This window comes from Corvus kubaryi, unplaced genomic scaffold (assembly GCF_017639235.1).
Source record: "Corvus kubaryi isolate FWS band 111438036 unplaced genomic scaffold, C.kubaryi_AGA036_p1.0 133, whole genome shotgun sequence".
Taxonomy (NCBI): domain Eukaryota; kingdom Metazoa; phylum Chordata; class Aves; order Passeriformes; family Corvidae; genus Corvus; species Corvus kubaryi.
Genome location: NW_024580667.1, coordinates 3915700 through 3932828, shown reverse-complemented (window position 1 = coordinate 3932828; position 17129 = coordinate 3915700). Strand labels below are relative to the sequence as shown.

General features: G+C 37.7%; 1 protein-coding gene across 15 annotated transcripts in view; it reads right to left on the bottom strand.

Annotated features, from left to right (window-relative positions):
- The window catches only part of CASK (calcium/calmodulin dependent serine protein kinase), a 188004-nt gene that overhangs the window by 127145 nt on the left and 43730 nt on the right, over window positions 1-17129 (bottom strand). For all 15 annotated transcript variants that reach the window (XM_042034653.1, XM_042034663.1, XM_042034689.1 and 12 more), the window contains exon 2: window positions 11890-12002. In XM_042034653.1, coding sequence (XP_041890587.1) covers window positions 11890-12002 — 113 coding nt within the window. The remainder of the gene's footprint in view (window positions 1-11889; window positions 12003-17129) is intronic.

Sequence of the window (17129 nt, the reverse complement as noted above, 5' to 3'; positions counted from 1 at the left end):
GATAAAATGTAGAATGTCTGGAAGAAACAAGTTCAGAGGTCTCCTCAGGACTTTCAGGTCTTAGACTTACGTAAATTTACATGCTTCTCTTGACTGAGCAGCTAAAAAGCTCCAGTGTTCTACTGTGTGTGTTAGCCAAGATATATTTTACAAGATAGCTTCCAAACACAAGTATTTCCATCTGCCTTTGTATCAAGTAGACCTAATTGTTTCTTTTAATATTTGTCTTTTCTCGAAATGTTTTCTTTACTCAAAAAAGATTACAAATCTATTTCCTTTTTTCCCCTTCTGAAGCAACTCTTACCCTGGGAAACAGCCATTGCTTGGCACTGTGTACAACTGGACTGAATACTCTCCCACATAATGACATCCTATGGAGATCTCTCAACTTCTACATATTTTATGTATTACTCATAACTATTTGCTAATACAGATGTCAGAATGAAAATTTCCATGGAGATCAGCGTGCAGTTTTTACAACTGCAGCACAGATTGTGGCAGTTTGTCACTGGTCTTCAGCTTCACCATTTTTTCCATGCTTAATTTTTCAGCTGGAAGACCAGTCAGACGACAGGATTTATGCTATGTGTTCATTTTATTATGAATATACAGACATATATACACTACAGATCAAAAATATGCCCCTCATTTTAAACTCTATAGTTCTCACTCCCAACCTATTACTTAGGAGGTCCATTAAGATTTGCTAACACATCTTTACTTTTGAAAATTTCCACTGCCTATAGCTCAAAACCATGTTCATCTCCAATCCCTCAAATAGCAGTACATGCAGAAAAGCTCCAAGAGGAATGTTTGTAGCTGACTTGTGGAAAGATTGCCCAAGATTCTGATGTACCTACCAAACTAGCAGAAAACTCTGGACACTACAAAAGAACAGGAATGTGGGATCAGAAACCACGAATCTTGCTTTCAGAAAAAAAATATTTTAGGCAAGATTTGCAAAGGATGCAAGCTGGCCCAAGCAAAACCCACATGACCCAAAGACAGGGATTTTACCCATGTCCTACAGCTATGGCAGGATACAGGTTTGTCATTCTAACATGAAAGGCAGCCTAGAACAGTCCAACCAGGGTCATTATTTACCATATCACAGTGACATATATTTTTAGATTCACATAACAACAAACCCCAGCATTTAAGAGGCAAAAAAGGTTCTCTTTGGATCAATGAATTACCAGAAACTGCAGCTCAGCTGCAATTAATTTTGAATTTTGTTGATTGCACAAACCAGAACAGAATACATGCTAGCATCCAAACAGAAAATATTTGAAAATACAGCTGATGCTCATTATCTTCCCTGTGTGTTTGTAACCAGCCTGAATTCCAGCAAGCACAGCTAGAGCGTATTTCTGGACTATTGGCAAGAATCAGGATTCATTAGACAAGTATAGAGCGTGTACAGAGACAGAAATGTTTTGGAAAGCATTTTAATTTTTCTGAACAGGAACTGGACATACCTCATGAATTCTGCAGAAATTAAAGACAACTATGGTTAAGAATGAAGACTTGAGAGCGTTTATAAAAAATGTTTTTAAAAGCATATTTCCAGATTTTTAAAAATAAATTTAATTATGATTTTGCTTTGCAAAGTGGGTGAAGAAACATACCTTTGTCATTTGGCTAATTGTACTGGTAAAAGATCCAAGCATTGCTTACTACTCAAAAATAGCTGGAGCAGGAATATCTTCCCTACCTTTCCAACCTGAATTTCTTTTTCAAACAAATTTGCTTTACTCAAATTCTTTCTCAAACATTTTGCTTTGCTAAGCAAGGAGGATGCTATAATTAAACTAGGGTTTTAGAAAAGAAAAACATTAGGTTATGTGATAAAACCTCAGCTGCACACCCACAAATGAGCACAGAGAAACAATGGCATGTGGGGCAGGGGGGAGCCCACATACTACCCTGCTCAGCTGCTGCCAGCTCCTCACAGGAGAGCCATCAATCCATCAGAAAGTTTTGAAGCTGCCTTGTGGAATCACAGAATGGCTGAAAGGAGCTGTGGAAGTCATCTGGTCCAACCCCTCTGCTCAAGCAGGGCCACCAAGTCCCCACTGTCCAGGACTGTGTCCAGGCAGCTTTTGAATATCTCCAACAATCCACAGCTTCCCTGGACAACCTGTGCCAGTGCTCTGTCACTCTCACAGTTAAGAAAGTGTTTGCTGGTGCTCAGGTGGAACCTCCTGTATTTCAGTTTGTGCCACTGCCTCTGATCCTATCACTGGGCACCACTGACAAGAGCCTGGCTCTGTCCTCTTTGTACCCTCCCTTCATGAATTTGTACACATCAACAAATCCCTCCTGAACCTTTCCTTCTCCAGGCTGAGCAGCCCTCCCAGCTTTTCCTCACAGAAGAGATGTTCAATCCCTTCATCATCTTAGTGACAAGCCCTTTGCTGGGCTTTCTCTGGTACCTCCATGTCTGTCCTGTACTGGGGATCCCAGAACTGGACCCAGCAGTCCAAGTGTGGCCTCAGGAGTGCTGAGGAGAGGCACAGGACCACCTCCCTCCACCTGCTGCCAATACTTTGTCTAAGGCAGCCCAGGATGCCACTGGTTCTTTTTTACCACAGGGGCTCACGGCTGGCTCGTGTTCACCCTGGTGCCCACCAGGACCAGCACAGGAGTATCATTTGCTCTCCCATGCTTAGGCAGCTCTCCCAACCACCTTGTTCATCCAAAGATTATCCTGAATGTCCTCTCAATGATATCTCTCAGCTCCATCAGCACTTCTGGGTGCACATCCGTGTAAATGCACTTTAACAATTCATTATCCTCAGGTGCTTTTGACTGACACAACACAGAAGGTTCTCAGACATCTCTTTTACTGCATACTTCATGCATTTACTACCAAATGCAAATACATAAGTCATCGTCCTCTCAAACTGTCCTATGCATCCAACTAAATATTCAGTAAAGGGACAGACAAGGCTGAAAGAGTATGAAATTTAAAAGTATTTTTTGAATAATAGTGAAGTGTGCCTGTGATATTTTATTTCTGGGTAGAGAGAGGATTAGGCTCTTTAGAATCCTGCTCAACTACAATCTTTCTCACTGTGGTTTGGGAGATATGATTTGCAAAGCTGAATCAGGTTCAAAGTGATTTTCTGAGGATGCACCTGTAGCTGACTGGGATGAGCACTTCAGTGACAGGCTTATCACTGGCAAAACCCCCACAAAAAAAGCCTAGGACAGTTATCTCCAAGATTTTTGTAAGCTATTCAGTACACTCACAGGCATCATTCTGCTTGGAATGAGCAGTATTAACTGCAGCACACCTTTTCACATCTGTGATTTATGCTGGATCACAAGCACTATCTGAAAACATTTCTTCCAAATTAAAAAATTCTACTAAGAATTTGAAGTATTTTAATTTTCAGTGAAACTTGCATTCTAAATGGTTGTGAGCTCCAGGGAACACGTGGGATTCAAACAACAGATTTCAAAGACCAACCAGTTTTTGTCCAGATGAAGAAGTGATGTATAAATACAAGTCTTCACTGAAGTTTTCCTGAATTAGCAAATATCCTGTAGCACTTGAAATGACCAAAATGTGCATAAACTATGTTTATTGCCTTGAAAAATGGTTCAATATTATATATTACCCAAATAATTTCACTAGTTATTTCAGTAAAGATTTTAATCAAATGGTCCCTAAGCCCTATATTATATGCACAAACAGGAATTAACTTTTAAGTGACAAACCTTATTTCACTGAGCTAAATGACATGAAGTTGAAAGAAACTATTCATAATAATATTTTTTGGCATTAGTCTTATTTTCTTGTTCACAAATGTGAATATATTTTCTTATTTCACATATACAGAAGTGTGATATAGAATCACAGGCTTGTTTGGGTTGGAAAGGGCCTTAAAGACCACATAGTGCCAAACCTCCTGCCATGGGAAGGGACACCTCCCACTAGACCAGGTTGCTCAAAGCCCCATCCAACCTGGCCTTAAACACTTCCAGAGATGTGGCATCCAAAATTTTCCTGGGTGACCTGTTCTAGTGCCTCTCATATAAAATGAGAAAAAAGATTACAGAGATGTTACTACAGGAGCACTTTCCAATCAATTATGATTACTTAAAAAACACCCAAACTGGGCCAGCTGCATACTCAGTTATATAACAAAAATAACAGTTACATTATCTATTATCTGCCGCATAAATTCTGTTTAGTGCTAATTACATAATCATTTCCATTATTATACGTGTTCTAAGAATTCCAAGATACAGCAATTTTTTAATTAGCACTCTTAATATGTTATTCTTAGAATGAATAATTATTAAAATGGCAGTTAAATACACTTGATGTAATTGCATTTTGAAACCTGTAAAGTGTACCATTTTTATTTATAAAGCTGGGAAATGTTGCCTGCACTTGCTGCTCAGCTGCACAATACCTTTCTCAAAAGTAGCTTCATGATAATGTTACGTAAAGATCTGGCGACAAATCCACTGTGGTTTCAGCCAGTCATTTTTCACAACGTTGGCACCACAGTGAAACCAAGAGCAGAAGAACAAAGCTGTCAGAGCCAGCACGTAGCCAAGTAGTAAAGATGAAAAGAGAGGGAAGAAGAGGTGCACTCCTGCAGAGCCATTGTGTGTTCAGTGCTGTACTAAACCCAGCAAAATCAGATACATGTTGAAGGCAAAGGACTGAAGTCATACAGCAAACAAAGCTGCCCTTGTTTTGGAGGCTGATTAGAAGGAATAAAGAACCAATTGCTTGAGACACATAAAAACTTAATGATTTTTCTTCTACTTAAGCAACAGTGCATAAAAAAAATTAGGTAAATATCCTTTTATGCTTTAAAGTGGGTGTAATAAATTCCCAAGCTATGCTTTCCCTGCTGAAGATGGAAAAGGAAAAGTGTTTCAAGAACACTGCTGTTAATAAGCTTGCATCAATATTTCCAGAAATTTTATGTTCTTGAAGTAAATACCATATAGTTGATCTCTATAACTCTTTGCTTATGATCTGGATAATGGGTCATATTTCCCTACAGAATATCACAGTTGCTTCCCCGGATGAATCAAATTTGTATGTGTGACTCCAAAACAGATCAAAACTATGATAATTTGACCAGTGACACTTATAGTATTCCACTCCTGGAAGCCTGTATGTGGGCACATGACAGGAAATCCTCAAAAAAAAAAAAAAAAAAAAAAAAGGGAAAAAAAAAAGACTTCTAATATATAACTCTGTATTTTATGTGAAATGTTGCCCAAGACTGATTTCTGTATTTCCAACCAGAAAAACATGTGCACCACTTCTGCAGTGAACTGACTTCCAGTAGCAAGGAAAAAATTAGTCCTTAGAAAGAAATCCTTGTTATGTTCCCATGCATTCCTGTGATCCATTGACTCTATCATGTGGTCAACATGCTGCCATGCTTACAGAAGTAACGGCTGGGGGAAAAGCCTGCTTCCATCTCTTATGTTACATTTCTGCACAGAAGTATTTAATTCTAATGACACTGTTTATGAAAGTTACAGCAGAGCTATAAAAGTTAGACATTTATGAAATTTGTACACAGAAAGGAGTAGAACTGAATTTATAACCAAACCAGCCAATGGCTTCTCCGGACAAAGGAAAGAAGAAACCTCAAATCTTTCACTAAGTTAAAACAAGTAAACCCCTCAGAAAGGCTTAGGTAACACTTCCTGTACCAAAGCAGGACCAGTTGGATCCCTTTGCGAAAGAAGGAGAACTAAGATAGCAACAATGCACTCCCCAGAAAGGCAGACTCTTGAAATTACAAACATCAAAAGTGACTTCAAGTATCAATCTTCAAGTCCTGATGAGAGGCACAAACTCTACGACAGGTCCCTTCCATCACGACCCAGATACTCTTAAAAAAAAAAAAAAAAAAAAAATCCTAAAAAGCATTATTTTTATATTTGATTTTATATTACCACAGGTACATGGTTAATTCAAGTTCTTCCTATCTCTTTACCCCAACTTGCTTTATTGTTTGTACAGCACACACAGAAGCGACAGTGGTATTTAAAGTACCAGCAACATAAACTCCATGACAGTCAGCTACCTTTAAAGAGTTTCTTTTCAAAATTCCACATTTGTGCATTTTCTTATGAACAGAGGTGTCACTAATACCATGTGATTTTTGTGGTCTATAAAAAGATGCCTCGAACTTTTCATTTGTGAGACACACACACACACTGGATGAATCTTCAAGAAAACTCCTGTGTGATAGAGTTGTATTCACAACACTAGTGTCACTAAGTACTTGGATTATGACTTCTCATAGGGTTAAAATGGCAATTCAAAAGCAAAGTCAAGCTGGTACAGAGCTTTGCACCCACTGAAATATCCTGTTTTCATTAGATCACAGAAAGACTGGTGGGAAATTACCTCTGATGGTCATTATGTCCAACCCCTACTCAAAGTGAGGTTACTGCACACACTGGGTCAGGATGGCTGTGACTTCATCAAGCAAACTCTTGAAAACCCTGTCCAACCTGAGCCTGAGCCTTCTGAGCAACAATTCCTGGCCATTTCCCTGTGTTCCAATAGCTTTCACTCAAGGACAGCTCAGCTCTGACATTTTTGTAGTTCTTCAAGCAGTTGTAGACCACATTATAACACCATCAGCCTCCTCTTCACCAAACTAAAACAAACCCAGCTCCTTCAACCTCTCTTTGCCCATCATGTCCTGCAGGGTCCTGATTATCTTGATTGTCCTTTGCAGGGACCTTTCCAGTCCTCTGGCACCCCTCAATTTGTGAAGCCCCAAACTGGGCACAATAGCTCAGGTGTGGGCCCAATGCCACACAGAAAGAAGTCACTGCCCTTGATCTGTGAAGTATGGCACAACACAGAACTGGCAACTACCAGAAATTCCAGATTAGTTGGTATTTCCAAATGAAAGGCAATGAGTCACTTGCTCTTTCTTCAAATCCAGTCTATATATGGTACAGTATCATGAAATATGATGACATACAGATTTGTAGTATTTTTTACTCAAAAGAGATGAGCTCAACACTGACAGTACATTTTTTTCTGAAACCCTTGAAAATGCACAGGGAGGGAAGTGCAGAATCTTACAGATACTTTTGTGAAAAATAACTTATGATTCACCACAGCCTTCCAGTATAAAAAGTTAAAGATACTGTCATGCAACTTCATTCTAAACTAAATAAAGCCTTTTGAAAAAACTGCCCTGATGAAATTATCCTAAAAAATGGAAGTCTAAATTAATTAACTAAATTAAAATAAGAAAACCAACAAGGGCAAACTTTAAAATGAAATAAGCAGAACAAGAGCAAGGTCTTGACTTTAGGAAAATCACTCTATCTGAAAGTAAGTCAGGGGTAAGATCTGTGGGCCTCTTTGTGGGAAAAAAACCCCTCAACACAACAACTAAAACACAACAAAAACCTGCCAATTTTTGTTTCCCACCCCTCCCCCCCATTAAATAATTTTGAAATTCTCCTCCTAAAGTGGATCATCCATAGCAAGACCAGTTTCAATTCAATTATCCTGCCCCTCTCCATGCTAGAAGTAGTCCAAGAACCATACTTAAAACTGCTTTCTTGGCTACAGTTTTGCTCTTTGTCACAGACAAAAGCATTCTGCAGACTGTCTTCACAGCCTGCTTCCAGAAGAACCAGTTTGGGTTCTAAGGAAACCTCAATCTTTCCTTATCAGCTTATTTATTCAGCTTCACAGTGGCCTGAATGCACACAAACCTGTATATCAACCATGTACATCAACCTAATAAATAAGGTGTAGACTATTAGAATGTTGGAGAAGAACTGGTAATCACTTTCTTTGTGAGGGCATTTCTACAGAAATGAACTACAAGTAAGAGAATCTAATATATGTTGAATTAAATCTCGAAAAACAACTTCAATGCACTGTAAGCTCAAAACACTGCCCTTTAAATTGCTTTAGAAAACACTCAGCATGTTACAAGAAAGCAATCTGGACTTAAGAAAAGGCAGGTAAGTAATGTGTATTGGCTTTTACTAAGTAGTAAGGAACTGATCACCATGCTCTTCCTGAGAAATAGTGCCTACACTTAGAGAGATATTTTGGTGTTAGAGTGGTAGCTAAAAATCAGACATGCAAGCTGTGCAGAGAAAAACAAAAGAAAGAGAAAACACATGGGATGCAAAGAGAGCAGCAGAGGAAATGGACAGTCAAACTAAGATGTGAGCTGTAACAAATTCAGAAATAAGGAATATGCTTCTTACACTTTTCTGCTCCAAAAGTTCTGGGTATGGCAACTAAGAGCTCTACTTTAAAGTAAGTTTATTGACATCGATGTATTTTTTTAGACCTCAACAGGTCTACTACTGCTGGCTCCTGAGAGCATCAAGTACTCTTCCACATGGATTCTTTAAATTGAACAGTACAAAAGAGACTCTTATGTCTAAAAATATTCAACCTTCACATTTTCTTATTTTTGATTTTTTTTTCTCTGTGATATGAGTGAACTGTACTAGAATCTGTCAACATGTAAAATATCCAATGTTAATCCAGCAGATCACATGGCCACTTGAACAGTGACAAGGTGTCAATATACTTCATTAATATGGTTGAATTACAACACTACAGAGATTGATGATACACAATATGCAAGACCATGAATACTAATACATAAATCCAACAGAATTTAGCCTAGATTAGATTTGCTAGCTGTCAGGCATTGTTACATAGCATTAATTTTCCCTGCTATTATCAAACCACTGCAGTGATGCAGCGAGACACAAAAATCACTTGAGATGTCTGTCCCTATACATGCTATGAGTATTGAGCAGCCTTACAGAGAGAACACTATACCTGATAAAAGTTGTCTTGTGAGCTAGTGGCTTCTCCATCATATGCCACAAATACCCACAATAACACCAACCGGTAACACACCAGCCTAGAGAAGCTTTCCAACTTGTTTTTGTTACTCTGGTAAGGAGATACCACTATTGTAAGACACCAGTATGTATTTTTCTAAATGAATTGGTTAGAAAATAGACCCTTTAAAACCCATTTGGTGCCCAACTGCTTCACAGATTAAAGAAATCAAAACATTCAATCAAAACTAGTTTTAAATTATCTCTTTTTTAGCACAGTACCGTTATGCCTAAATTTTCTCCCTATACAGTATTTCAATTATATTGCCCCACACATTACTTAGACTGCTGCTACAAACAACACAGAATTTATTGGCTGGAAAGACCCTCTGGAGGCAACCTAGTCCAAACTCTTGCTCTAAGCTGGTCAAAACAGCCCTGGCAGCTCGGGGCCTCATGCAATCCACTTCTGAGCATCTCTGAGGATGCTCTCCACGAACTCTCTGTGCAATGAGGTGCAGATTTTCTTTTCTTTGTCTCTAATTGGCATTTTTTCATGTTGCAATTTGTCCACATGGCTTTTTGTCTTTTCACTGTGTGCCCAAATGAAGAGCTTGGCTCCATCTGCTCTGTATCCTTCTATGAAGAAACTGAAGACAGCACCAAATCTCAGCTTATTAAGGCTGGATCAACTTAGTCCATCTCTGCTGGACTCATGCCAGTGCATCATTGCTTTTCTTGTTCTGGAGAAACCAAGACTGCACATAGTGCCCCAAGTGTGGCCTCATAAGGGATGAACACAGGGAACAATCACTTCCTTTGCCTTGCTGGCTACACCTCTGCAATGCTCTACTGTGCAGTTGGCTGCCTTTGCCACAAGAGTACACTGCTGACAAACAATAATGAAGTTCTTACCCATAAACACATCATCCCATGGGGGTATTTATGTGAAAGTACTCAAGAACAAAGACTTTTTAGATTTAATCTGAAAGTGTGGAGGCATATTGGGCCCTTTAGCTCTAAGCACTCTGGATATAAGTGGAATTAATGGAAGGAATGGTCATCAGCTCCCTCACATGCAGATTGTCCTGTTCTCCCACTCCTGTGCCTCAAAGACTGGAGGTGGAGAATTGTGCAAAGATAACCTTCAAGAGCAAACTGATCTTGCAGAGGGCAAAACTTCAAGGTAAAGAATATCTCCAAGGGTTAATCTTATCACTTCATTACAGCTCACACTTCAACACAATTTACAAATGCAGCTTCCTCACAGGTATACTTACTTTATACCAGTACCACCATCATGGCTGCCCACCAATGTGCTTAAGCAATGCCATATCGGAAACAAACAAATTAGAAAAATAAATCTTTAAAACTCCCCTAGAACCTGGGTAGAGGTGCAAAACAACCCCAAACAAAAAGCAGAGGAAAAACAAAGTAAAGAGTACAGCAAATGGAAAGTTCGTGAAAAATTCACATTCTTACGCAGAGGTAAGAACTTCCTCCACACTCACTTACACATTTATGTGTCTTTATGTCTTATTACAAAAATTCAAGGCATAACAATTCAAACCTTAAAAAAAACCAACCCCAAAACGACAACAATCCCATCAACAATCCAAAACCAAAACCACAAAACACAAGCACCACTAAACATGGAAAATGTTTGTGATCCTACCTCAATGACCAGCTACCTTGAATTGTAATTACAACAATACAAAAAAAGTGGAATTGGAAAACCCCAAAATTTCTTAATACACTCCCAAGCCTATTCTTTAGACCCAGGCAGAAATTACAAACCATCCACAGTTATCTTTTTTCAGTGAATCTGCTATTACTATTGGCTTTTCTTTTTTTCTTCATCAGTCCCTACTCTTTTGTCTACTACTTTTCCCTTTCAGGAATTCTTCATGGCCCCAAAAGGTTGAATTTTACTGTCATGGAGCCAGGAAAGCAATATACCACCAGAGGTAGAAATGCGTCCTACCATCAGTAGTTCAAATGAGGCTCAGAAAAAAACAGAATACAGACAGAACTTATTTAAAAGACATCAAATCATTTTAATAAATATTCATTAGCACAAAATGCAATGGTTTTGGTATAACTTGCCAAAACCATAATGGAGCTAATCAGAAGCTAAATATTGTGGAAAATGTGTCCTATATTTTTTTTGGAGGCTAGAAAAAAGAAACTAGCAATGGCATTATTAAATGAAAATATTTGGTGAAGTTTGAAGCAAGACCTGTGTTTTACCTTGTAAATCAAACTAGCCATTAAGGCTCAAGATACTGCTTGTTATAAATACCAACAAAAGTCATTGACCCTTTTTTGCTGCTAAAGTTGGGTTCATGAGGACTTAGATGGCATCAGTGGAACCTCCCAAAAACATTACTGTACAAAAGAATATGATCTTGAGAAAAAAAATACAAGACATGGAGTACACAGCAATTCTCACTCAGTTGCCAATGCTCTTCTCCATGTAGGGTAAAAGAAGAACTTTATGCACACACAAGTTGAATATACAACTTGTAAAACAGACTGTTTTACCCTAAAATAGGAAATGTTAAGAGTTACAGCCTTGTATTTACACTGTAGCAGTTCTGCAGCATTACCTGTAATCCTGGCTATATGAAAAATATAGTTTTATATAATTTTGCACTTTAATAGCAAGTCTTCACCCATTTATAGCAAATTACTTGCTAAATCTGGACTAGTAAAAACAGAACTCGTGCTCTTACTTTACTTCCTGTGTATGCTTTTTTGACTCAGAACTATTCTCTTTTTATGAAATTCAAATTCCTAAAAAAAGAAAATAGAAATAGAAATGGTTTAGACCTAATTATCTTTCTACTACTTATGATCACCACTGAATATATGGAGAAACTACTAAAGATAAGAAATGCAAGCCCTAAGCTAATTTTGAGATATACGACCTTGCTTTAAAACTTCTAGAAAATATGAAACAGAAAGTATCACAAAGAGAGCAAACATAGGAAAGGCTGACAAATCAAAAAAACCTGTCTGCAGGGAGTTTGCTTAATTATTAATTCTTACCTTCTGTGCTTAATCCAGGACTTGAAGTGAATTTTGCTACATCGACGATCTTCACAGCGAACTGTTGCCCTGTCTCCCTGTTGATGCATCGCCGCACGACGCTGAACGGACCCCTGCAACACAGACAAACAGCAATGAATAACCATTCTCTTCTTCAGTGAGCTGCAATTCTCTTACTTCCCAACAAGGCTTCCACTCGTGCATTCAAATGTAGTGTTTGCACAGAATATAGCTCTCGTCCTTGCTGCCCATTAAATGTAGAATTAATCATTCTGACTACAGACTGGTGTAAAGAACATCAAGTGAGTTCTGTATTTGCCTATAATAAAGACATATTCTCTTACCCTGACCATTTAGAAAGGCTATGCTCTTAGAAACCTTATGTAATATGTAACTGACATCACTACTATTATATTTTAAGTAGACTTTATTTAGATGCAAAATCCAAATAGGGGGAAAAAAATGGAGGTGAGAAACACATTCCTTCTTTCAGTCCTATGCTGAAAGGATAATGGACAACGACAAGAGTAACAGAACTGTGAGCTGTTTCAGTTTGTCTGTTTTACACAAACAGGTTTATTTCAAGTTTGACATCACTAGATACAAACAGCCTCCATTACAATACTTTGAAATTCCACAAAAGCTCGTGGTTTTCTCTAATCTATGGCACTTAGAGAATCCCCACAGAAGTTACAGATGAAAAGATTAAAATTAGTTCAGACAGATGTTACCATTGCACTCAAATAAAAAAGAGTAGTTATTTTTTGAAATTGAAGTTACATTTGCCAAAACACCAGTCAGAACAATGGCAACCTTTTAAAACCCATCAGCACCAATATGTATTTTTGGAAGCATCTTTTAGTAGATCATTTAAGTTCTTGGTGCCTTAACTTATAATATGGAATCTTCCGTCCAATATTAACAACCAATACCATCAGATAAATAGGGTAGGTCAAGCTTTCAAACATGAAAAATTAATATGTTATGAAAACAGAATAGGATTGTTTCTAGAGTTCACTAGCTGTGGCAAATCAATCCTTTTTTACTGCTCCTTATTTAATGACTGACATGTGATTTCTAAAGAAATCCATTCTGAAGTCTTCTCAAAAAGATGTGGGGGAAAATTTGAGGATGGAAAGAGCCTTTGTTCGGAAGTTTGTCTATTGAGTGAACATTCACCTGCTGAGTGAAATAAATGCTTTAACACAGCTTGAAAGACAAATTCTTCCATTCAAACAATGAACTGGAAGTTAGTTGACGCATTTCTGAGCAATGAGATTGCAAAGCAACACAATTCTCAAAATAAAAGGTACCCTGAGGAGGCAGAAATGTCCCTCTGAGGGCCCTTACAAACCTTTATAACTGGCTTTTGGTATTCCTTTACACACCAGATGATTCAAATGTGTAATTCATCACACTACCAAACCTGTACTCACATAGCTAAAATCCAAGTTTTGTACCCTTTCAACATACAACATTCTTGCAAAGATTTCTTGAAATAGGATTATTTCTGACAGAGAACATGAATACCAAAACTGGTCAATGAATCCCAATCTAAATATTCACAAGTAAGGAAAATATTTATTAGCACAACTAGGGCCATGTGATGTACTCAGAATGAACTACTCAAGAAAATGCATGTTTATTTTCTTTCTTCTTGCCTTGCTCCAAACACACAGTGAAATCCCCCCTACTAATGGCTGTTTTCTCTCCTGAATCCACACCCCACCCATTATTCATTATTTGGTCTTTTAGCAAAAATTACCACAGATATTTTTAAAAAGATGATCAATTAAGCCTCTAATACATAGAAATCCACTTTCATCGTTAAATGGAAAAGGTTCAGCTGACTTCAACTGGCATTGGAAGGATACAGCTACTGACTTAGAATCCTCCCTCCACATTTCAAAAAGTGATCTTCCATGGAAAAGTCCCTCTTTATATAGATCAGTGTCACCTTCTTATCCCAAATTTCTGTTTACTCCTCTAGCATCCATCAAAGTAAAATTGTAAAAAAAAGTAAGAATACATTTAGATTATGCTAATCTAAAACCATTTCAAAACCTAAACTGCAGCTTTGGAATAACATTGGCAACACCTGCTTTCACTCCTAATTGTCATAAATCACTAGAAACTAAATATATTTCATTCAAATGATCCTTTTTCTTTACATTGTCATTGTTTTTTCCTCCCACAAAGCCTTTCTGGAGACATTAAATAATGCTTTTAACATATTCTGATCTAGAATAGTAGATCACTGGAGTGCAGAGATACCTCAGAAGACCATATTCTTACCCATACGTAGATCCCCGATTTCTGTTAATTCAGACAAACTCTATGAATATAAATATTTCTCGCTGTTGGCTGGGCTACTTTTAGATCTCCTGGTTTTGCCAAGTCTCGGCAGGAGAGCTTGCCCAGCCACCACAGTGTGTGTATGTGCTTTGAGCAGACAAAAAAAGAGGGTTGGAAGAACCATAAATCAAAAAGGAGCCTACAAACTGCAGCTCTGAGAGGATCAGATCTGTGTGTAACCCACCTCTATCTTGTACAACCATGGCCTGATTTGTCCTTCCCTTATCTATTAATGTTTTAAAATCCTGACTTGAGTAATTTCCTTCCTGCATATTAAATTTGGGACAAAAAAAATAGAGCACTTTATTCAGTTCTGTAACAGAAAAGGTACAGAGACACCTCTACAGTCTCAAAATTTATGGCCATAATTTATGCCATATTGAAACTTCACTATGATTTTAACAAGAGACTTCTCTACTTGGATTGAGGACAAAGACTCTCAAGTAAATGAAATGTGCTGTAAAGCACAGAATACAAGAATTGGGGTTGGAACCAAATGATCTTTAAGGTCCCTTCCAAACCAAATTATTTTAGGATTCTATGAATTCAGTGATGCCCACAATTAACTCTATTTAAACAATACAGCAATTTCATATAGAAATAAAAATACTTTTAAACACAACCCAAAGAAAGACTCAGCTATTTACAAACCTCAGATTTCCAACTTTTCCAAAACTCTCTCATACTCAAGCTGCAGACAGCCTCAAAATAGTGTTAAAACACTACATCAGATTAATGCATCCCATGACAACAGCATCACAACAGAAGCTTGAATAGCCCAATCTTAGGTAATTTTGAAACACTCATGAGAGGTACCCTGATCAATTAAGCAGGCACCATTCCTTCCATGTGCCAAGTAACACAAAGGAACTCTTAAATAAATTATGGTTGCAGTTAGTCCTCTCCAGCTGCAATGGCACACAGCAAGTTTACAAATTAAGTTATAACGGCCCACTGTGATGCTGTATAACCCGAGCCAGAAAACAAGAATCCCTGCTTCCCAACACAAGAGCTCCAAACCCTATTTAGAAGATGAGCAACAAAAGTCTTTCAGGCCACCCTGAGACTCGGCACTGAAACCACCCAGTGAGGAAAGAACAACAGTTCATCTCTCAGCTCAGACCAGGAGCTGTTCAACAGTTGTGCCTGCAGATGGGGAAATGTGTATCACACCCCTGCTAAATGACAACTTCTAAAGCTCATTTTGCCAACCCTGCAGCTCGAATTTTACAGATCTAAAGTACAGAGGTGACAGATTGGGGAAGGAACAACTGTAACCCTAGACAGATCATCAAAGCTGTCAGAAATTGATAAAACTGTGTATTTATTTATTAAGAGTAACTGAGTTAAGTTGTATAAGACTTCATTTTCTAAGTCATACAAATTGTAACCATGTCATGTGCTTTATACTTCATTTCTCTCTGTGCTACCTTTAACAGACATAACCCAAATTTGCAAAATCTTTCTCTGCAGCCAGCTTGCACCGAAATATGAAGATCATTACAACACACAAGCAGTAAGGACAGATGAATTCTTCACTGATATTTTGTCAAGGTTGGCAGCAGCACACTCTTAACACGTGGAACACTTGGAATCCCACATGCAATGTATGCCAAAATCCAAAATATATGAACTTAAACTGAAGCTGGGATGCACGATGAGTTTTGCTGCCTTATGCAGATGGAATTCCAAGTACTACATTACTGAGGAGGTTAGTGAGTACATATTGGCCATAAAACATGGACTGGAATGCTGAAGAGGTTGTCTCATGTCTTTTCATGTTTCCAAAATTTCAAATTAGCAGAGCAGGCCTGATGTAACCTTTACCCTACTGAAACTATTTTCTGATGATAACTTTCTTGTCTAGCACAGAGCAGCTCGTTTTCTATCAGCTAGACATAAACTTGAAGAAAATCAATTATTAATTACTCTCTCCTTCAGGAGTACAATACTTGAATTAGAATAAAACCCTAGAACTTTGATAACATCAAAGCTTTTTTATCATCTCCTTCACTTTAAATTATTTAACTTAATGTGTAACTGGGACTTCAAGGACAACAGTCATAAACCAATGTATTGCAAACTGTCTTTTTACACTACAATCTTGTCAGTTTATCTCTCTGTTCTGCTTCCTGTCTCCTTTCCTTCAATCCCTGATGGTCTGCAAGAAGGAGAACTGGTTGGGGTTGCAATATACTACAGCCTGTTTCCTTCCTACTGAGCCCATCTGTGAGAATGCAATTCCTGTAAAGACACTTCCTGAACCCCTTTGCTTCAGAGCCTCAAAACTTGAGATTTTAGGTCATATCAGACCATCATATATTTGCTCAACATCTCTTCCAAGTGAGTCACAATTTTTTGAGGAACTTAATATAAAACAAGGTGGTTTGGCTCTCAAATGCACTTTCCTTAACTTAAAAAAAAAAAAAAGTTGAACATTTTGACAGAAAAAACCCCAAAATAATGAATAATATCTTCTCCACTGAACAGAGTGCTCCTTTAAAAATGACCTTCCATTTAGAAGTAAAAGGCCCTGGATTCCTTTTCCTTATTTAACAAAGTTTAATAGTTAAGAACACAAAGCATGCAACACAGGTCTTAAAGTCACCTTAATTCAACATTTTAAATGGAAGATCAGTGTTTTCTAAAAATGGTTTTGTCAGTTTGTTTCAGTAAGATACTACAGATGTACACAGATAAAGTCACAGGAAAAAAAGACATATATACCCAGATTTTTTTTTCTTTTTTATTTAAGGGTGATGCATTTGCTTACTTAAGCTGCAAACTTTGTACTAATGTGGTTAATAACTTCAAAACAATTGTATTCAAATTGAAGACAATTACTGGAAAGAAAACAATTTGCTACTACATTTAAAGAAATAGAT